This window comes from Stegostoma tigrinum, chromosome 20, assembly GCF_030684315.1.
Source record: "Stegostoma tigrinum isolate sSteTig4 chromosome 20, sSteTig4.hap1, whole genome shotgun sequence".
Classification (NCBI taxonomy): Eukaryota; Metazoa; Chordata; class Chondrichthyes; order Orectolobiformes; family Stegostomatidae; genus Stegostoma; species Stegostoma tigrinum.
Window position 1 is genome coordinate 19931695 of NC_081373.1, and position 22940 is coordinate 19954634.

Consider the following 22940-nt stretch of genomic DNA (forward strand, 5'->3'; position numbering starts at 1 on the left):
TATTGATATATTTTATAAGAATCTATGCTTGAATTTTAGGCCAACCTATAAATCCGCAGTGTCGTATATACCCAGAAGAAATGATCCAAACTGGAATCTCAGCAATAGATGGTATGAACAGTATTGCTAGAGGACAGAAGATTCCCATATTTTCAGCGGCAGGTTTGCCCCATAATGAGGTTTGTAAAAATGTTAAGTGGGCCACTGCTATTTTATAGTTAGTTTTTAGTTAACACTACATATTTTATTGAAATGTGGTTGCTCACTGTTTAACTGCTGTTCAACCTTTTGTTCATTATTTTTGATTTTGAATGCTAATAATTCTGGTACAAAATCCATAAATTTTCAATAGTTGACAAGTCTGCTCTATATGAAACTAAGTTTCTGGCTGTGGCAGTAGCTGTTGTGATGTTCTAGTTAGCCTCTGGTTTGGATTATAGAGGACTAAAAGTTCAGCTAAGGTTCTCATGGACTCTGAGAATATAGAAATCTGGAGGCTAAGCTGTAATATTTCTCCTTCATTCCCATGGTTGAACCCTGCTGATCATCTCCTAGACTGAGTGGTTATATGAAGTATATACCTGAGGGCAGGTTGTGACTATGAAGTATACAGTGTGAGAATTAATAACTGTAGAAAAAAAGTACCAAATTCTTTAATCAGCACTTGTTTGAGAGCATCATTTGTGAGTAGAGTAATATGATGATGATGACTAGGTGTTTAGAAAAGTGATTTAACAGCACTGAGCAGTTGAAAATTGCATTGAGTTATGAGTTGGGTGTAGACGGCATAGAAGAAGTTGGCATCCATGTCAGAGGAGGGGAGCAATGATGGATCTCTGGTATGGGGGGTAAAGGAGTTTCTTCCAAGGTAAGGGGAAGGAAGAGAAACCTTTATGGATGTACTTTAGTGTAAATCAGTTGGGTAATAGAAGTTAAGCAACGACAAACCCACTGCTCTGGAAATGGAAATGTGGGCATTGGCTGAGGAAGCTATGATCACATGGGATCGGGATAATCGATGCATCACAACCAAAGAGAATTTAACAAGATTTCCAGTATGAAATCTTAACTGTGTCTGATTTTTCTTAATCTCATTAAATTATTTATAATAATAGTTACGGCTAATGGACCTACTCTAAGCATGTGTACAAAAATAATCTGAGCTCAAAGTTTTAAGGTTCCCAGCACAAGAGAAAAAAATCTCATGTTTGTGTTCTTTTTTGAATGATGCCCTGTGCTAATAAAAGGCTTTGTTAAACAAAAACTTGTAATGCCCTCCCATGCAGAACATCAACTGTTGGCAAATTATTCTTTGACCTCTAGTAAACAAAGCACATACTGCTCAGATAAGTTAGAAAAGGCTATTGTTTTTGTTGTTTCATGTACTTGCATCTTTGTGTGCTGGATTTGATTATATCAAAAAATTATTAGCAAATTCTGAAATATAAAAACTTCTGTTAATTCTGCATGTGCTTTTGTTTTGACTTCCAGAAAAGGCTTCAAAATTTTTTTCACTTCTTTTGAAGAACAAAAATTGAAGGATGGAAACAGCTGTAAATTTTCACATGTACGAAAAGTCAGTGTGTGATGTTAGGGTTCTGGATGTATGGATGTTGGTGCCTCTTTAATGTCAAGTTCTTGACACATTTGAAATGTTTTCTAGATTGCTGCGCAGATCTGCCGTCAAGCTGGACTGGTTCAAAAATCCAAAGACGTCATGGACTACAGTACAGAGAATTTTGCTATTGTATTTGCTGCTATGGGTGTAAGTGAAGTAGAAGCATGACAATAGCTGTGTAAATCTTAGTCAACTTTGTTAACTGTATTGCAATCAACGATGAGTGGCAAATACAGGCTGCAGTTGGTGGTCCATAATTGCCAGTGCGCTAAAGATTAGTAAATTATCTAGAAGGACAGGATTGGTTTACATTTTCTTGAACCGTGTTAAACTAATCAAAATAGACAAAGAACAATAATTAATATGCAATGCCATGACTGAAGGGAACACTCTGGATCTGATGGTAAAAAAAGTTGTCAGTCTTATTACTTTGTGTTACTGTTTACTCTTGTGATCTGGTATATGGGTGCACCATAAATTTATGAAATAACATTGAACAGCAAATTACATTCACAACTGGGACTAATAGCTGCATTTGGAGATTTGCAATTGCTGTCTGAAGGTTTTAAATTAGAAGTCATTGGAAATCTTGAGAGAAAACTTAAACTGAAGGTGAGCAAAACTGGTAACAGGAAGCAGGTTGTATGTGGAATTGGAAGGCAGGCAAAGCTAAGCCAAGCATCAAATGTAAAATAACATGAAAGCACCGTACGCAATATTTGCAGCAAGGCGAGAACCATTGCATTTTACATAATGAGATCAGGCCTTCAGTCCATTATGTCCATGCTGATCGTCAAGTGCCAATCTACTTTAATCCCATTGTCCAGCATCTGGCCAATAAGCTCGTAAACTTGAGCATTTCAAGTGTTCATCTAAGTACTCAAATGTTATAATGGCTGCATCTGCTATGACCCTTTGAAACAGTGAGTTCCAGATACCCACCACCCTTGATTTAAGGAAGAATCTTTTCATCCACTGTAAACTACCTTTAAAGTTATAGCCCTTGGTTAATGACCTCATTATTAAGGGGAACGTTTCTTCTCTCACATCCTGTCTATGCCCCTTGTAATTTTGTACACCTTTTTGGTGTTTGATGTCACAAACTGAGGAAAATAAGTTTGTATTAACTGCCATTAGGCCTGAGCCTAAAGGATTACAAAGATTGGGAAATCCAAGCGTATTTGACATTTAGGAAGGATAGGTAAAAAGGAAAAGTAGATGGCGTACCTCTTGGGAGACAAGACCAGCAAGAAGGTGAGTGATAGACTCTTTGATCAAAAGATTAAGATGTAGAATTAATCAGGATGGAGGTGAGGTACAGTAGGGGTAGTAAACATTGACTTTCTTTAAGTTATTTGGGCATAGCATAAATCAGGAAATTAGAACTGCATGTAATCTGGACAATACGATAATAATTGGTGAACTTAAATTTGCGTAGATTAGTTGAATTAATTTGGACTGACGCTATGGGGGATGCATTCCGGGAGTCTAAACAAGATGGCTTTCTGGAGTAGTATATTGAATAACAAACTATTTTCGATTCAGTATTGTAGTGGGAAAAGGCTAATTAATAACCTTGCTTGAAAGGAGCTTTTGGAAAAAACCAGGAATGATCATATATAATTTTGTTAAGTATGATGTGATAGTTGATTCTAAAACTAGGGTTTTAAATCAGAGCCAAAGAAACCATGAAAGGATGAAGGTAACTTGATATAGTAGATCAAGGAAAGTTCACTAAAAGATTTGACAGGTGATTCCCTTAGCTGTGTCAGGAATTCCAGGCAGTACCAATATGCAACTCCAATCCAAGCTGCTACAGTAATTGGCCATTGCACTATTTGGATTGACTGCCATGTTTTTGGACTAGGACCAGGCCAATGTGTTAGTACCAATGGTATATGCCTAATTGTGTAGTATGTTCACAGTGGTTGGTAGATGAGTGTAAACCCACTTAGCATAATAAATTTACTGTACTAAAAATGGCTTAGTTAAGTGTTCATCCTGTGTCCAATGTAAAGACCTTACAGTGCTGAATAGGTTCATACAGACCTGTATTCAAAAGTGCCAAGATTTCACTATGAGACTTTAAAACATTGTTTTGGAATAACAATGAATAATGAAGTTATGTTTCAAGCATTCAATAATTGTGATCGGAAAAATGAGCCTCGATTGTTAATTTGCTTTGACATGTGGTTGTTGCTGTAAACTCGGTGAAGTTGATTCTCCTTCGACTTTATCTCAAGCTGAACTTGCTGTTAGTTTTGGGTGGTTGAAATCAATGTAAGCTACAGATCCTTCGTGAATACGATGTGTACTGACTTTGAGAGTTCTAATTTTTGTTTTTGCACCCAATTTGAAACATACTTACAGTTCCTTTTTTTCATGGCTGAATTGGGCACATTCTTAAATAATTTGGCTCCATTGTTACTTTGTAAACTTATGGGTCAGGTCATAAATTTTTTTGTATGGATTTTTCTTTGTAGCTGACTAATGGGGAAATATTTATAAAAACCTTGGAATAAAGGTGTGCCCATATTTCAGAAAAATAAACTTTATATTTGGTAAAGAGGGACAATGATCCTAGCTTTTGTGAATAAGTAACAAATGTGTCATCTGTCTAGAAGGGAAAGTTTTTCAAAAGATCTTTCTTGATATTGTATGGGAGTTCTTAAACACTTGCATGGAAACAGGATTGTCTGGCTTATTCTCTTGTACTAATTTCAAATAATGATACCAAATTATTGATGCCTTGCTTCCTGTTTTTGGACTTTGGAATGGACTTGGCTGTTATTCTATTAGAAATATGTGATCCTGTTTCCACCCCCAAAATTCCTGCTTAAACTGACAGATACTTGAAAATCACCATTTTTGCATGAAGGAAAGTACATATTTTGAGGGGGAATGTTCTGAAGTATGAAATATTGCATTATCTCTGGATTAAAGAACAAAATTTTGCATTTGTGGGAGAGATACTATACAGCTTAAAACTGCAATTAAAATAAACTGCTTTTGTGATTAGGGTACATATCTGAATGAGACTCATTAAATCCTGTATTGCTTATTAGAACAGTATTTTAATAGCAAGCAGCATGATAGGTCGATGTTGTTTGAGGAAGCAATGAAGACTAGGACAGTCCTGCAACTCTAACCATAGTATTCATATGATACAATATATTGAAGATTGTAAAAGGATACAACAGGATATAGATTGCAGATTTGAGCAGAGAAATGGCTGATGGAGTTTAGTCTGGACAAATGAGGTAATGCATTTTGTAAGGTAATATTCAAGTGCGAATTATACAATAAATGGCAGAACCCTTAAGAGCAATGACGTAGAGGGAGTTAGGCTTGCAGGTCCACAGATCACTTGAAAGTGGCAACACAATTCAATAAGGTGGTCAAGAAAGCATACAGCAATCTCGCCGCCTTCAGCTGGGGCATCAAAACTTTTAGTGAGACCACATTTGGAATATTGCGTGCAGTTCTAGTCACCACACTACCAGAAGGGTGTGGATGCTTTCGAGAGGGTGCAGAGAATGAATACAACAATGCTGCTTTCACCATTATGGATTAACCTTCTGCTTGCCACTGTCAAAAGCCTTGCTAAATTAAGTATGAGCATTATGCATAGAGATACCATTAATCAGTTCCGGTCTCTTTCGATATTTTTGCCACCTGAAACTACGGATTCAAAGTGCAGTTTGGTTGTAATGTAAGATTACACACTGAGAAATAATGCATTCTCTGAAGTGTAGTCCTTTAGATGTATTGGTATACTAAGCCCTGTTCCTCTAAATCATTCATAGCACCATTGAGGATCTAATGGTGCTATTCAGGAATGCAGGTAGCCCTCTGGGTTAACATTGCATTCTCAACCCATCGTCATCAGATTAACCTTGAATTAGCATTTTAATCTGTGGCCTGTTGTCTTGTACCAATTAAATTAGCCCATAATATATGCGAGCAGAATGAGACCATTCAGCCTATTGACTGCTGCACCATTAGATCATTGCTGATATGTTTCTCAAACCATTCTGCTGCCTTCTGTCTATAATGTTTGATTCTTGATAATCAAGAGTTTATCCATCTGTCTTAAATGAACTGAATGATTTGGCCCCTGCAGCAATGAGTTCCATGCATTCATACAGTTGGGGGTGGCACAGTGGTTAGCACTGCTCCCTCAGCACCAGGGCCCTGGGTTCAATCTCAGCCTTGGGCAACTGTGTGTGTGGAGTTTGCGCATTCTCCGCATGTCTGCGTGGGTTTCCTCCGGGTGCTCCGGTTTCCTCCCACAGTCCAAAGATGTGCAGGCTAGGTGGATTGGCCATGCTAAATTGCCTGTAGTGTTCAGGGATGTGTGGATTAGGTCGGTTATGGGGGATAGGTCTGGCTGGGATGCTCTGAGGGTTAGTGTGGTCTTGTTGGGCCGAAGGGCCTGTTTCCACACTGTAGGGATTGTGTGGATTCTATTCTATGGAGTTACTGTGTGAGATGTAGTACCAACATTGGCAGTGCCTTTAGCTGAATAAGTCATTAAAATTGAGAAATAATGTACTGTGTTCGTTGCATTGAAACATTTGAGACAGCAGCAAAAGACATTTTGAGATAATAGGAACTGCAGATGCTAGAGAATCTGAGATTACAAGGTGTAGAGCTGGAGGAACACAGCAGGCCAAGCAGCATCTTAGGAGCAGGAAAGCTGACATTTCGGGCCTCGGCCCTTCATCAGAAATGGGGTTCCGTAGGCAGGAACTAAGAAAGGTGATGTAGTTGTCATACCTGGTTTGCTTCAGGACGTGGTTGAGCAGCTTCAAGGCCGAAGAGATTACGAGAGAGTTGCAGTGGGGGAGAGATCCTCTGAGGTTTGTCCGAAGGGAGGAGGGTAACTTCTTCAGGGTAGACATCCTAAGAAGAGGCTTTGCAGTGGGGTTAAAATTGTATCAGAGTTAACAGGAACTGCAGATGCTGCAGAATCTGAGATAACAAGGTGAGGAATTTAACAAATTTGTTGGATTTCAAAGAAATAATTGACTTGGAGGACACAAAATTAATGAAACGTCTTTGGGAACACAGCAGGCCAAGCAACAACATAGGAGTAGGAAAGCTGACATTTTGGACCTCGATCCTTCTGATGAAGGGTCTAGGCCCAAAATGTCAGCTTTCCTGCTCCGAAGATGCTGTTTGGCCTGCTGTGTTCCCAAAAACGTTTCATTAATAATTTTGTGTCCTCCAAGTCAATTATTTCTTTGAAATCCAACAAATTTGTCAAATTCTACCCATCACATGCAAAGGTAACTTTTGTTGCCCTCCTTTTTAAAACTTCTGTATCCCTCAATTATTCATACTTTGGAATTTTTTACCTATTTGTTAGATGGTACTTAGTGGTATGTAGTTATGTTAATAACTTCTTTCAACATCAACATATATGTCCTTCTTGAATGTTATCCTTTCCTTTCCTCAATTTTGGTAATATAAAATACCACCAGGGAAGCCACTTCAAATATCTGGCTATCGATACTAAAAATACAAGGACGCAATGGGTGAGTCTGCCCCAAAAGTCCACAAATGGCCAATGAAAATTTGCATGTGTGACCAGTCAGAGGGAAATCCCTCCCACAGAGAATGGAAAGCAATGATGAGCTGCTGGTTATTGGAGCCCATTGCCAGATCTGGGAGTTCTAGCTACTGGATTCAAGTTCAGGGCATCAGCCAGGGCAGGTTTGGGAGAGGAGCTAGCTGCAACGTTGGAAGGGAATAAGGACTTTACAAAAGGAAAATGGGGTGAGAAAGGAGGCTGCAAGTAGAGTGAAATGGGTTACTACTGAGAAGTGGTTGCTAGGAGGATTGGGAGAAGAAGGCTGTCTGAGTAGTGTATAACAAAGTGTGAAGCTGGATGAAAACAGCAGGCCAAGCAGCATCTTAGGAGCACAAAAGCTGACTTTTCGGGCCTAGACCCCTCATCAGAGAGGGGGATGGGGAGACGGTTCTGAAATAAATAGGGAGGTGGACTGAAGGTGGATAGAGGAGAAGATAGGTGGAGAGGAGAGTATAGGTGGGGAGGTAGGGAGGGGATAGGTCAGTCCTGGGAGGACGGGCAAGTCAAGGAGGTGGGATGAGGCTAGTAGGTAGGAAATGGAGGTGCAGCTTGAGGTGGGAGGAGGGAATAGGTGAGAGGAAGAACAGGTTAGGCAGGTGGGGATGAGCTGGGCTGGTTTTGGGATGCAGTGGGGAAAGGGGAGATTTTGAAGCTTGTGAAGTCCCCTCAACAACTTCTCTTTCAATTCCTCCCACTTCCTACAGACAAAGGGGGTGGCCATGGGTACTCGCATGGGCCCAAGCTATGCCTGCTTCTTTGTGGGTTACGTGGAACAGTCCCTCTTCCGCACCTACACTGGCCCCAAACCCCACCTCTTCTTCCATTACATTGATGACTGTATCGGCGCTGCCTCTTGCTCCCAAGAGGAGCATGAACAGTTCTTCCACTTCAACACCATCCACCCCACCCTCAAGTTCACCTGGGCCATCTCCAGCACATCCCTCAGCTTCCTGGACCCCTCTGTCTCCATCTCAGGCAACCAGCTAGAAACTGATGTCCCTTTCAAGCCCACCGACTCCCACAGCTACCTAGAATACACCACCTCCCACCCACCCTCCTGCAAAAATTCCATCCCCTATTCCCAATTCCTTCGCCTCTGCTTCATCTGCTCCCAGGATGAGGCATTCCACTCCTGCACATCCCAGATGTCCTTGTTCTTCAAGGACCGCAACCGCACCCCCCCCCGCCCCGCGCAGTGGTCGAGAACTCCCTCAACCGTGTCTCCTGCTTTTCCCGCAGCACATCCCTCACACCCCGCCCCTGCAATAACTGCCCAAAGAGAAACCCCCTAGTCAGAATATGAGTTACTATTCCTGGAACCTTCGGGTGGCATAATGATGTCCATTCTGGGCCTCCTGCAGTGCCATGTCATCCAAGGAATGGGAGGGGGATTTGAAATGGTTTGTGACTGGGAGGTGCAGTTGTTTATTGTGAACCGAGCATAGGTGTTCCGCAAAGCGGTCCCCAAGCCTCCGCTTGGTTTCCCCGATTATAGAGGAAGTCACAAAGGGTACAGCGGATGCAGTATACCACATTGGCAAATGTGTCGGTGAACATCTGCTTGATGTGGAAAATCTTCTTGGGGCCAGGGAAGTGGTGTGGGGGCCAGTGTAGCACTTCCTGCGGTTGCAGGGGAAGGTGCCGGGTGTGGTGGGGCTGGAGGGGAGTGTGGAGCAGACAAGGGAGTTAGAGAGTGGTCCCTCCAGAAGGCAGACAATGTTGGGGATGGAAAAATGTTTTTGGCAGAGTTGGATTGTAGATTGCGGAAGTGCCGGAGGATGATGCGTTGGATCCGGAGGTTGGTGGGGTGGTATGTGAGGACGAGGGGGATTCTCTTTTGGCGGTTATTGCAGGGACAGGGTGTGAGGGATGAGTTGCAGGAAATGTAGGAGACGGTCGAGGACGTTCTCGACCACTGGGCGCGGAGGGGGAGTGTTGCGATCCTTGAAGAACAAGGACATCTGAGATGTGCGGGAGTGGAATGCCTCCTCCTGGGAACAGATATGGCGGAGTCGAAGGAATTGGGAATAGGGGATGCAATTTTTGCAGGAAGGAGGGTGGGAGGTGGTGTATTCCAGGTAGCTGTGGGAGTCGGTGGGCTTGAAATGGATATCAGTTTCTAGGTGGTTGCCTGAGATGGCAACAGAGGTCTGGGAAGGTGAGGGAGGTGTTGGAGATGGTCCAAAGTGAACTTGAGGTTGGGGTGGAAAGTATTGGTGAAGTGGATGAACTGTTCGAGCTCCTCTTGGGAGCAAGAGGCAGCGCCGATACAGTTATCTATGGAACGGAGGAAGAGGTGGGGTTTAGGGCCAGTGTAGATACGGAAGAGGGATTGTTCCACGTAACCTACAAAGAGGCAGGCATAGCTTGGGTCCATGAATGTACCTGTGATGACCACCTTTGTAGAAAGTGGGAGGAATTAAGAGAAGTTGTTGAAGGTGAGGACAAGTTCAGCTAGGCAACAAGGGTATTGGTGTAGGGGGACTGGTTGGGCCTGCAGGACAGGAAGAAGCGGAGGGCCTTTAGGCCATCTGCATGGGGAATGCAGGTGTCTTGGGACTGGACGTCCATGGTGGAAATGAGATGTTGGGGACCGGGGAATTGGAAGTTCTGGAGGAGGTGGAGGGCATGGGTGGTGTCATAGATGTAGGTGGGGAGTTCCTGGACCAAGGGGGAGAAAATAGAGTCCAAATATGTGGAGATGAGTTTGGTGGGGCAGGAGCAGGCGGAGACAATGGGTCGACCAGGACAGGTGGGTTTGTGGATTTTGGGAAGGAGATAGAAACAGGTGGTGTGGGGTTGGGGGAACAATGAGGTTGGTGTGGGTGGGAGGTTCCCTGAGCTGATGAGGTTGTGGATGGTTTGGGAGATGATGGTTTGGTGCTCGGGAGTGGGGTCCTGATCCAGGGAGCAGTAGGAGGTGGTGTCGGAGAGTTGGCGTCTGGCCTTAGCGACATAGAGGTCTGTGTGCCATACTACAACTGTGCCTCCCTTGTTTTTGGGTTTTATGGTGAGGTTGGGATTGGAGTGGAGGGCTGCACATTCTGCGGGGGAGAGATTGGAGTGGGTGAGAGGGGTGGAGAGGTTGAGGCGATTGATGCCTCGACAGTAGTTGGAGATGAAGTCAAGGGAGGGTAGGAGGCCTGGGGTGGTGTCTCGGAGGAGGACTTGTGGTGGGTGAAGGGGTCACTGGAGGGAGGGTTAGGCTCCCGGATAGGGAAGTAGGCGTGGAGGTGAAGGCAGTGGAAAAACTGCTCGATGTCCAAACGTGACTGGTATTCGTTGATGTGTGGGTGGAGGGGGACAAAGGTGAGCCCCCACAGAATGTGCCATTTTCCAGCCCTCAGGGACCCTCTCTGATACCAGTGATCTGTGAACGATCAACACCAATGCCTTCTCAATCTCACCTATGTCCTTCAGAACCCAGATGTAGTCCATTTAACCCAATTCTGTTTACCTTTCAGCTTTCCCAGCACCACCTCCTTAGTGATGGCCACGATAGTCACCTCTGACCCGTCTCCCTTGAAGTTCTATTATGCTACTTGTATCTGCCACTCTGACTAATGCAGCAGCCTATTCACTTGATCCACCAATTCTTTGTTCCCCATTATTGCTTTTCCAGCTTCATTTTCCAATAGTCCACTGTGTACTTTTGTGTCTCTCTCACCTTGTATAAATCCTTTCAAAATAATCTCTTGTAATCTTCTTTAAATTTACTAGCTAGCTTACCCTCCCATTTCAGTCTTCCCTGGTGTTCCTTTTTAAATTGTCCTCTGGCTTTTAAAAGCTTCCCAGTTCTCTGGTTTCCCAGTAATCTTCACCGCAGTGTATGCTTTTGGTTTTATGCTGTCCCTGACCTACATTCAGTCATGGTTGCCTTGTCCTCCTCTTAGTATGTTGTTTCTTCCTTGGACAAATTTCTGCTGGCCCTTCTGAATTGCCCCCAGAAACTCCTGCAATTGCTGCTCCACTGTCTTCCTTGCTCGTCTCCCCTTCCAGTCAACTCTGGCCAGCTCCTCTTCCATGTCTTTTGTGATCACCTTTTACTTCAATTGTAATACCATTGGATCTGGTTCAATCTTCTTTCTCTCAAACTGCAATATTAATTCTTATCACATTATGGTCACTGCTGCCTAGGGTTTCCTCCATATTAAGATCTCTAATCAAGTCTGCCTCATTCCACATCAACGAATCCAGAACTGCCTGTTCTTTTCTGAGCCCTACCACAAGCTGCTTCGAAACACCATCTTGTGGATATTCCATGAATTTTTTTTCACGGGATCTACTGCCAACCTTTCTTTCCCAGCTGACCTGCATATTGAAATCCCTGATGATTATTGTAATAATGTGTTTCTTGCATGCCTTTTCTATCTACTGATCGATTTTCTGACCCACCTCCTGACTAATGCTGAGGCCATGTGCTTAACTGATAACTCTCCCTTTTCCATCAGGGTCTTTCTTCCTTTATGGCTCCTCCAACTGTACCCACTCAGATTCTTTGCCTCCTGACTCCATATTGCTGCTTGCTTTCTATTTATTTGATTTAACTTCTTACTAATGATGCAATCCTGCTGCCATTGCCCACCTGCTTGTGATTTTGCCAGGATGCATATTATTGAACATTTAGTTCCCAGTCCCTATCCCTTGCAGCGACATCTCGATGATGCCCACAACATTGTACCTGCCAGTTTAACCAATGCTACAAGATCATTTATCTTGTTTCATATAACTGCACGTATTTGTGTACAGCACCCCAGGTCCTGCACTGACCTCTCCCTTCTCCTAATTGTTGCCTTATCTGCTCTGCCTGAAGTTAGATTCCTGACCTTTTCCATACTCCCTGACCTGTTTATCTTTGTACAAACATGACTAACCTCTCTTCCATTAGCCTTCATGCAAGTGACACCTTAAGGAACAATGTTTATTACCCTGACTATACTGTCCCTATTTCCAACTGCATCTTTGTTGTATACACATCTCCACTTTATTAACTCTGAGCTGAAATTCCTCACGCAACCAACACTTGTTACAGATGTGACCACTATGAAACATAATGTGGTCCACCAGCTCCCAACATTTTGCAGGTACAACACATTGGGTGTGCATCTCCTATTTTATTTGCTTAGGTTTATTTGTCTTGGTTTGCAATCTGTAAATATTTCTTCTATTTACCTTTAAATCTGAAAATATCTTAATGCCCAAATTACCAGCTATTCCCAACCAGTGATTCCTAGGTTTTCCTATGATGTCACTTTCTTTAGTGCTGGGCCCTTGGTCCTGAGATTTAATTTTTTCCTGATAAATTGACCTTTTGAATTGAGCCAAAAAATCAAGCTAAAAGCACTTCTTTCGCCCTGTAGCAAATTCCCAAGCTGCCTCCAAAGTCCTCTAACTATATACACAATTGGACTGTATCTCATTCTGCACGGTCAGAAAGGAGAGAATACATCCAAAGCTTACTGAGATGTCTAGGAAATTAATGCTTTCCTTGCATTTCATTGTTTTAAATTTAATGGAGAATTGATAGTTGAAAATAATATACAATTCTGCTTCTGAGCGTCTACGTACCTCCAATGTCAATGCCAAGTAGAGATGGTATTACATCGTGTTAGTGTGAATGGAAAAATAGCTTCTGAGAACCAGAAGAGCCCTATTTAAAACAATTACTTTGACTGCTGTCAGCTATGCGGTGAATATTCAATTCCCTGTTCTTAATAGTAGCCAGCTGCTATGATTTATACATTTGAGATATTTATGCTTTATCTAGGATAACCAGATTGGATTGATTACCTTGATTACTTTCTGTATAACAGGTTAATATGGAAACTGCAAGATTCTTCAAGTCTGACTTTGAAGAAAATGGATCAATGGACAATGTCTGTCTCTTTTTGAATCTTGCAAATGACCCAACGTAAGTACTTCATAAAGACATTGTTTTGGTTTAATTCCTACGAGAGGCAAAATCCAGTGTATGTAATTAAACGGGCTTTGACAGTTTGAGAATATTGCATTGCAATAGCCAGTAAATAAACCTGCTTTCAAGGAAAATAGATCCAAAACTCAACTTGCAATAAACTATTATTTTGCAAATGAGAATCATTTCCTGCGCATTTTATTTTTTGGAAAATGCAATTATTATAGTAATTGCTGAATATAGCTTACAAATATGTCTTTTCCCATTATTCACTGGTGTGATGTTGAAAATGTTAAATGCTAGGTTCTTCCAAGAATGTTGTGGTGCAATTATAATGTAGCTACTCCATGCTGGAAGAGCTATTTTCAAGACCAACCTGCTTTTGGAGGTCAAAACATGTTTGAACAGTTTGCTTAAAATAAACACTAAATTTTGTGAAAAATGACATTCCTAGAATGTCGAGTAACGTTCTGATCAAAGTTGTTTGCCTGAAGAAGTGATTTTGTGTATATACATGAAATGAATGGTTTGTCCATTTGTGTTTGTAGTAATTTCACACAATTGGTATAAGATACTATTGCCAACATTACGTCATGTCAGATCATATTGGCTGAGCTGTTCTGCCAGTATTTCAAGCAACTATGTCTTGTCATCATGATCTGGAGTTTTTTCTCCCCATACACAAGTACATATTCAGGGAGCAATTATTATCCTTATTTGTTATTTAGATGTCAATGGCAGCACTCATCTGAGTTGGAAGATTGTGGTTTCAAAGCTTAGTCTAGTGACTTCTCAATTTATTTGTCTCAAGATGTGGATGTCACTGGCTGGACCAACATTTGTTGTACACCTTAATTGCCCTATTGACAGGACATTTGCTTCTTTTGCTTCTGCAGTCTTGTACTGTAGATACACTTGAGAGTGCTTCTCTGCTGTACTTTTAGTATTTTGGTCAGAATTCCATCTGTACCAGTGGCCTGTTTGGTTCTCAACTGTTGGAAGGCCTTTTTAAACACTTTGGGCTAGAGTGAAGAGTGGTGGGTTTTATGCTGTAGTATGTATTTAACAGAATCGATGTGAGTACCTTCTTGTTGTGATTCTTGAAGTGCTATTTCCCGAGTGCATCTACTGCCTCTCTGTCCATGATCAGTACCACTTCATTTTCAGCTCTGTGAGGTAAGTCTTTAGGTGCTCAAACCACAGATGACCTTGACTGTGCTGAAGAATCGATGCAGATTGTGGTGAGCTGTATTTCCTGCGCTCTTTCCACACCTGTTTTCTCAGGTCACAAACTTGTTTTAGACCTAGAGTTCAATTTTGATCTGCATGTTTTTCTCCCCCTCTCAAGCTTTGGTATTTGCAATTTAGGAGTGCTAATGATTAGCAGGTCCCGGATATCATGGCAGTATTTCTCAAACCAGTCTTGATGTTTCCTGGTAGAGAAACGAAGAGTCTCCTTGCAGGTTCTCTGTTATGAAGAATGTCATCTTCTTCATCTAGAAGGAGGAAGCCATTGCATAATTGTGACCACATTCAAGAAAGATTAGACTGATTTGCAATAATGACAGACCGGTTTCCGTATGTCCTTCACAGAAAAGGTCATTGTAAGAATCCTCAGGCATCTGCTCCTAGTGGTTGAAGAGCTCCAGAGTCCTAATGTAGATGACATTCATTTGAGTGGTGGAAAGCACCTTGACGATATTAAAGTCTCAGTACAGAAATAGCACCAGCCTCAAATTTAGCTGCCCACAGAATTTCGCCATCCTCCACCTGCTTGATATTTGAACAATGATCCCTCACTAAGAGTCTACCACAGACCTAATGATGGGTCAATATTGATTTTGAAATCTGACAGCCGATGATCAAGCTGTTGAACTATTTTAAATCGTGATTGAAGTGAACAGACTTGCAAATAGTTAAGAACACAGGTTTGCAATGAAAATGCAACTATCAAAAACAGCTTTTGGAATGTGATTAGGAAAGAACTCTCTTCCGCAATTGACAGTAGATATTCAATTTTAAATCAGATGCTCTTTAATTTATCAAAAATATTGAGGCATATGGAGCAATGTCACATCTGTTTTCTAACAGAGAAAAGTGGCCAAAGCTGAGTAGGCTGAATGATCACCTCCTGTTCTCACGGTTCACAGCAGAACTAGTATGCATAGATAAAGCTAATGCTGAAATGTCTGTATTTCAAGAGTCGTACTGACATAAATACTGATGGATCTCTTAAACAGCATTGAACGCATTATTACACCTCGTCTTGCCCTGACTACTGCAGAATACCTGGCCTACCAATGTGAAAAACATGTGCTGGTTATTTTAACAGATATGAGTTCTTATGCTGAAGCTTTGAGAGAGGTATGTGCATTTCCCTTCAAAAGTTCATTTTTATACAGAGACAGCATCAAACATAAAATGCTTATTGGTAGAGAATATTAATTATTGTAGAAGTTTAATTTAAAGCTCAGTTATTTCCTGGTTATTTCTTCTTTTTATAACCTGCATTTTTATAAGGACTAGAATGAGGAGAAAAGTCTGTTATTTAGTTATATAATCTAGATTATGCAGTCCAGGAACTGCATCTCTGTTGCTATTATTGACCAACCAGTTATGGCCCTCAACTCGTGTCGAGATGGCAACCACAAATATGATCTGCTCCAAAGATGATAAAGCATTAGATGTCTCAAATAGCCTACGTTCCCAAAAGATAACCAAACAAAATTCCTAAACATCTCTGAAGGGTCTAGGCCCGAAACGTCAGCTTTTGTGCTCCTGAGATGCTGCTGGGCCTGCTGTGTTCATCCAGCCTCATGTTTTATTATCTTGGATTCTCCAGCATCTGCAGTTCCCATTATCACAAAATTCCTGAACATCATTACACCAGTAAAGTGCACATTGTCTGATTTTATTGTACCATTGTAAATACTTACTTACATACTTCTGCAATATTTGTCGTTCATAATTAAACTGAATTTGGAATTGATGTTTTAAAATTAGTAATTTAAAGAATTTATTATGCATAGTATCCAAAATGTGATTTTTGAAGGTGTGCAAAACAAATCAATTATTTCGTAATATTCCTAAAAAGATGTGTAATCTTGTAACTTAATTTGATAGCTTTATGTTGACTGCTTTCATCAAATATTTCTATTGCATTTATATACTTGCACATTTTGTTCTTGTGGGTTCCTGTCCGATGTCTGTGACCTTGCATTTATCTACTTTGTAATTATTTAACCCAGTTAATTCTTCTAGAGCTTGGACTTTCTAAAAATGAGTCTGGTAGCCTCAAGTTAAATCAGAATTGCCATTGTACGTCTTGTTAAGGAAGATACGTGGTCACGTTATTGAGGTTCGATCATGTAGACGTTAGGGTTGGCAGTTGGACGGTTTGGAATGGCCACTTCGCAGGTTTACTTACTGGATTGTTGCAGGATGGGGTGGAGAGTGTGGGAAGAAACACTTTTGCTTCTCTGCCCTAATAACTTACCCATTCTAAATCGCTCCTCAAGCTTCCCTTCTGCCAGGTTTCCTGAGACCCAGGATATCTAGCCTGCAGGTGTTAAAAATAAAGATTAGCTTAAAATTGATACCACTGCTTTCTTAAAATATTTTAGTTTGTTGGCTGCCTCAGTTGAAACAAAAATTGGCAGTTTGGGAGTGGGTTGCCAGTTTGTCAATCCACCTCATTTTCCCCCACCTGCCCTGAGAGGTTTCCTGTAAGTCACCAAATTCAGAATTCTTTGCACAAACATTGAGCACTCAGACTTGGGGGTGGGGGGACCCTTTATAGGCACTTATTAACTTGAATTTGAGTTCAGATCATAGTCCTTGAAAATCTGACTATTCCTTCATAAATGTCGTAAGTACTTTTCATAGTTTTTTGGCATATGCTCCACACAATGATGGACAGAATTCACTTCATGTATGTAGCTCTTATTTAATGGTAATACCTAAATGGAGATTGCATGTAGTTTGTGTTATATTAGATGTATTTGCTCTTTAGCCTTGTGTTGAACACATCTATGCTGCACTTGAAAGCAATTTTGGTATGGAAACCAAGGTTTACCAAGGTTAAAAGAGTAATGCAAAAATCTATCTTTTATTCAGAAAGGGAGTTGTCTGTAGACTAGTAAATAAATGAAAATAATGACTGTGGACACACCTCCAGACAACAGCAGCGCTATTCATGTTAAGGTCGCATCTATTGCTGCATAGCTTAAACTAAATGCAATTGATTACTAGCAAAACTTTGAAAAAGCATTGACCTTGATGTAAAGCATTCTTTTCTGCACTCTTTGGTAAATTACTTTCTTGCTATTATGATAAAATTATATTTTCAAAACTCTATTTGCAACATAGACCTGTTTGACATACAGCTTATTTTTATATACATTTTTATTTAACTTATTGTATTCTGCAAGTAAAACCAGTAGATTTTCTCTTGCATTCTCTGAATAATTGAGCCATTATTTTGAAGCAATGATCCATATTTTAAAAAATACTAATTGAAGAAAAAAATCCAGTTTTCCAGCTAATTAAACTAATTAAAAATTAAAAGGGCGGCTCAGTGGTTAGCACTGCAGCCTCACAGCACCAGGGACCCAGGTTCGATTCCACCCTCTGGTGACTGTCTGTGTGGAATTTGCACATTCTCCCTGTGTCGGCATGGGTTTTGTCCCACAGTCCAAAGATGGATTGGCCATGCTAAATTGCCTGTAGTGTTCAGGGGTGTGTGGGTTATAGGGGGATGGGTCTGGATGGGATTCTGCAAGGGGCGGTGTGGAATTGTTGGGCCGAAGGGCCTGTTTCCACACTGTAGGGAATCTAATCTAATCTAAACGTGGCCTTCTGTAGCTTGAGTCATTGCATCGATATACTCAGTAAAATCTTTTTGATTTTTAAAAAAAAACATACACTGGAATTACTGAGTAACATTGCTGTATATTGATGTGGTGTAGTAACAAACTCTGCAGAATAAATGAATTATATCAGTATTTTGTAGACTGTCATAAACTTGACATGTTTAAATGTTTTATTTTGTTCTTCTGATTGATGTTTCAATAAGTTGTGACTTAATTGTGTAAAGTTATAAAAGAACCTGATAATCATTTGATACAATCAGACTCATTCTTTGTCTCAATACTATATTCTGACTTTCTCTCTATCCTTTTTATACCCTTAATATCTAAAAAATTATCAATCTCATTCTAGAATATACTGTGACCTGGCCTTCACATCCTTCTGTGGCAGCGAGTTCCACAAGTTGACCATCATCCGAGTTTTTAAAAATATATTGAGGCTTGAATTGCATCTCCTCTATGCTGAGACTGCGACCCTTAGTTCAAAATCCCTAGCCAGGGGAAAAATCTTCCCTGCGTTTCATCTGCGTAGTCCTGTTAAAATTTCATATGTTTCAAACAGGTCCTTTATCATTTCTTCTAAACTCTTGAATATATGCCTAGTTGGATGCATCTCTTCACATCACAGACCTGCCATTCCCAGCATCGCCCCAAGTGAATCTCTGCCTGCACTCCCTCTTTAGCGAGTATATCTGGCCTTGGGTAGGGACACTAAAACTGTGCTCAGTACTTGGTGTTGTCTCACCTATGTGCCTGTTTAACTGGAGTAAGACATTCTACTTGTGAACTGAAAGCCTCTTGCAGTGCCATACCATTTACCTTCCAAATTGCTTGCTGCACCTGCCTATTTACTTCCAATGACTTTTGTGTACAAGTACACACAGATCTCTTTGTAAATTCATCTTTCTTAATATATCACCATTTAAATAAAAACTGTTTCTTCTTTTCACAAAACATATATCTTCACATTTAGCCACGTTGTACTGCATCTGTATTGTGTTGGCCCTGTGCTTAACTTCCCTAAATTAGCCTAAAGCTGCTTCGCAACTTCTAACAACTCAATCCCACCTAATTTTGTGTCATCAGCAAACTTGGAGATATTGCTTTTGCCAAGGGACAACGTCTAGACGGGAAGATAGGGTACCAGGAGTAGAGTTATCTGCAGGAGTGAGAAGACAGCTGTTACTGTAGATTCTCTTGCTTTGATCAGATTGATAAAAATGGAGCCAGGTGAGAGCAGTCCCATCTAGCTGGACAACAATAGAGAGGCATAATAGGATGATGGTGTGACCAACCGTCCAAGATTACACAAGGTTCACGATGATGGAGGGGTAGCTTATCTTTGTCACGTGTCATTTGTGACTTTGATCAGAGCCATTTTGGTACTGTGGTGGGTTAGAAACAGGATTGTACAGAATCAAACATACTCATCACAAGGTTGCTGTGCATATAAATGTGTTGTCATTAGATTTTAATGGGGCAGGAATTTGGCAAATTTACTGCTAAATTCCTGTCTCTCGCTGCACACAGCCAGCTGCAGTTGAACCTTACTCCCTTCCCTGGAATTTGGGGTCATGCTAATAAAATAGCATGTATAGTTATGAGCCATATTCATACACTTTTTTTGCATCCTATATTGTAAGGAGGTTCAAAATACATAACTTAAACTGTAAACTGTGTGTTTGTCATTTAAAGTATATAAGCAATTTTATGTTCCTGTTACATTTTAAGGTTTCAGCAGCTCGAGAAGAAGTACCTGGTCGTCGTGGTTTCCCTGGTTATATGTATACTGATCTGGCTACTATCTATGAACGAGCTGGACGTGTGGAGGGCAGAAATGGATCCATTACACAGATTCCTATCCTTACTATGCCTAATGATGGTGTGTAAAAGTGTATTTTGCTTTGACCTATAAAAGTAAGAGTTAATGTTGGCATAAAACTTTGAAAGCTTTGCCCTAACCTTAATGCAGAGAAGTAAGAGGTGATGTATTTCTGATTGAAGAATAATGAGCTACTTTAGCCGTTTACAGTGATTACATGCTGAGCGCGCTGGGTTTACCCTCTCCCACACTCTTAAAGATAACAATCTGATATGGCTGTTTTGAAAGAAAAAAATGGGATCTTTGGATTAATATATAAATATAATACAAAAACATGGGGGTTACGTGAAGTCAGTTCAGCTTTATCAGGAACATTTATATTGTTATGTACCCCATGAAAAATAAAGGTCTTGAAGAGGGCATAGAGAATTAGAATGATATCAAGGTGAGACTTTAATCATATGGAGAAATTGAAAGATATTAGAGTTTTTTAATGTAGTGAACGTTAAGGGGTGTTTGAACAGTTCTGATATAAGTTAAGAGTTTGGAGACGAAAATAGAAATTGTTCTCACACTAACGAGAATCGGTAGCCAGAGAGAACAGGCTTAAGATAATTTGCAAAAGGAGGAGGTTATAAATGAGAATTTTTAGTGCAATGAATTATCATTTAGGATGCAATGCATTAAAGTGCCAAGGAAGCAGATTTACTCAACTTTTCAGAAATAACTTGTATATATTTTCTCAGAATATATATCCATATCAATGAGCAAATAACAGGGCAGTAGCTCTGGATAGGAGTCCTCCTGTGCTGTAAGAGTCCATATGGAATTGATAGAATCATGGGCTGGATTTAGTGCTTGTTGGCTATGTAACAATGTTTGTCAGTGATCTCGAAGACATCTACCCTCAAAGATCTACTGATCTCTTGTGAATCATCTTCACTTCCCAATGGCAGTTGAAAACTGTGGCACCAAGTAAATTGAATTGCCAGATGTACAACAATTATGTTAGTAAACTGAATAAGCAATCAACCACGTTGAAATATCCTTTGGTATTATTCATGACTTCTAACTTAAAATCCTACATGGCAATATAAGTGAATTAAGATTGAAATTATTTTAGAAAGAAACTTGAAAAAATTCTGTTTTTTTATCATGAAGGTTAACGTTCTACAAAAGTTTGTTTTTTTACTTCCAGGCCAGTTAATTCACTTTTAGAAGCCTGGTTACTCTCCATTAAATGAGTTGTAATGATTTCAAAAATATTTTTATAACAAAACTAATAGGTTAAAAGCAGAAGTTTTAAACAACTTATTACTTAAGGGTTGCCATCTCAAAACCAAAAAGGAGTAGTCACATTGCTGGGAGTGTATTATGAGCCTTCTAACCGTCCAAGAGAAATTGACAAACAAATGTGCAAATTTCAACAAAGTCTACAAGTACTAGAGGAGTGATAGGGAATACAACTTCCCCAACATTAACTGGAGTCGTCAGTGTGAAATTTCTAGAGGGAGCAGAATACTTAAAATCCAGGACAGTTTTTTAAGCCACTACATAGAAGGCCCTATGTGAAACTGGACAAGTGATTGAATTATCACAGGGGAGCATTTAGCAGTGTTACGTTCAAGATTGTTATGGAAAAGGACAAGGACAGGCTTGAAATCAAAGTTTTTCTCAACTGGGGGAAGATAGAGTTCAATAAGATCAAACATGATTTGGCCAGAGTAGACTAGAAGCAGAAACTTTTAGGTAAATCTGTTGGAGCAGTGGGATACATTCAGGAAGGAAATGCAGAATGTATAGGATCAAAACGTTCTAATAAAGAAAAAAGGGTGGGACCATCAGATGCGGTCAACACTCATATGACCATACACACCACTGGATTAAGAGAAAGAAGGTGGCTTATGGCAGATAACAAGGGCTCACAATGAAGACCCAAAAGATTATAGAACATGGAAGGGAGAGCTGAAAGGGAATATGGAAAAAATAACTGGCAGATAAACTAGAGAAAATCCTAAGTACGTTTACAGGGACATTAGGGGTAAAAAGATAACAGTGGAAGAGTAGGGTCCATGGCAGTAATTTGAGAGTGGAGCTAGAGGATGTAGATAGGGTTCTAAACGAATATTTTGACTCTGTTTACTAATGAGAGGGATAATATGGATATACCATCAGTATTACACCATTATTCAAGAAGGGAGCAATGGATAAATCCAGGCAACTACAGACTTAGTCTGATTTCAGTGGTGGGGAAGTATACGAAGCAATTCTGAGGGACATAATTTGCATTTGGAGAGTTGAGGACTAATCTAGAACAGTAAGCATGGTTTTGATAAAGGGAAGTAATGTCTGACCAAATTCTTTGAAAAATTTAGAGGTGACCAGGTAAATAGTTGAGGGCAATGCATTGATGTAGTCTGCTTGGAGTTCAAGACTGTTGATGAGGTCTTGCATGGAGAGTAATAGCAAAAGTAGGAGCCCACGGGATCCAAAGAAATTTGGTTGAGTGGTGGGAGTAGTGGATGATGTTTGAGCTGTGATTTTTGGACTGGATTTCTCTGTCCAATGGGGCACCTGTTTATGATTTATATAAATGATTAAACTTGCATGTAGGAGGGTTGGTCAGGGAGTTTGCACAAATTGGTGGGTGGAAAATAGTGAGGAGGATAGCCTTTGAAGGATGGTCAGATGGGCTGATGACAAATAGAATTCAATCCAGATAAATGTGAGTTGATGCACCTTGGTTAGGACAAACAAGACAAGGGAATACATGAACAGTCATACCCTGGGAAACAGGATCAGACGGAATCTGCAGTGTATGTACACCAGTACCTAAAGGCATCAGGACAGTTTGATAAAATAATTAAGAAGGCACGTGAGATACTTGCCTTTATTAGCCAAGGCAGAGTTTAGCAGCAGACAGGCCAAGCTGAAACTGAAGAAAATGTTGGTTAGGCCACAGCTAGAGAACTGTGTGCAGTTCCAGAATCCCCACAATAGGAGGGATGTGATGGCACTTGAGAGGAGTGCCGAGGAGATTTACAGTTTGTTGCTAGGGCTAGAGAGTTTCAGTTATGAAGAGAGATTGGACAGACTGGGGTTATTTTCCTTCGAGCATGGGA

At 40.6% G+C, this 22940-nt stretch overlaps 1 protein-coding gene and 1 long non-coding RNA gene across 3 annotated transcripts in view; one reads left to right on the forward strand and one right to left on the reverse strand.

The window, feature by feature from the left end:
* LOC125461762 (V-type proton ATPase subunit B, brain isoform-like) overlaps nt 1-22940 on the forward strand; it is a 61675-nt gene that overhangs the window by 30385 nt on the left and 8350 nt on the right. For both annotated transcript variants that reach the window (XM_048550917.2, XM_048550918.2), the window contains 5 exons: nt 40-179; nt 1664-1765; nt 13028-13125; nt 15369-15492; nt 19728-19878. In XM_048550917.2, coding sequence (XP_048406874.2) covers nt 40-179; nt 1664-1765; nt 13028-13125; nt 15369-15492; nt 19728-19878 — 615 coding nt within the window. The remainder of the gene's footprint in view (nt 1-39; nt 180-1663; nt 1766-13027; nt 13126-15368; nt 15493-19727; nt 19879-22940) is intronic.
* The window catches only part of LOC132210782 (uncharacterized), a 46820-nt gene that overhangs the window by 11002 nt on the left and 12878 nt on the right, over nt 1-22940 (reverse strand). Inside the window, exon 2 of the long non-coding RNA XR_009446965.1 lies at nt 16625-16687. This is a non-coding gene — a long non-coding RNA (uncharacterized LOC132210782). The remainder of the gene's footprint in view (nt 1-16624; nt 16688-22940) is intronic.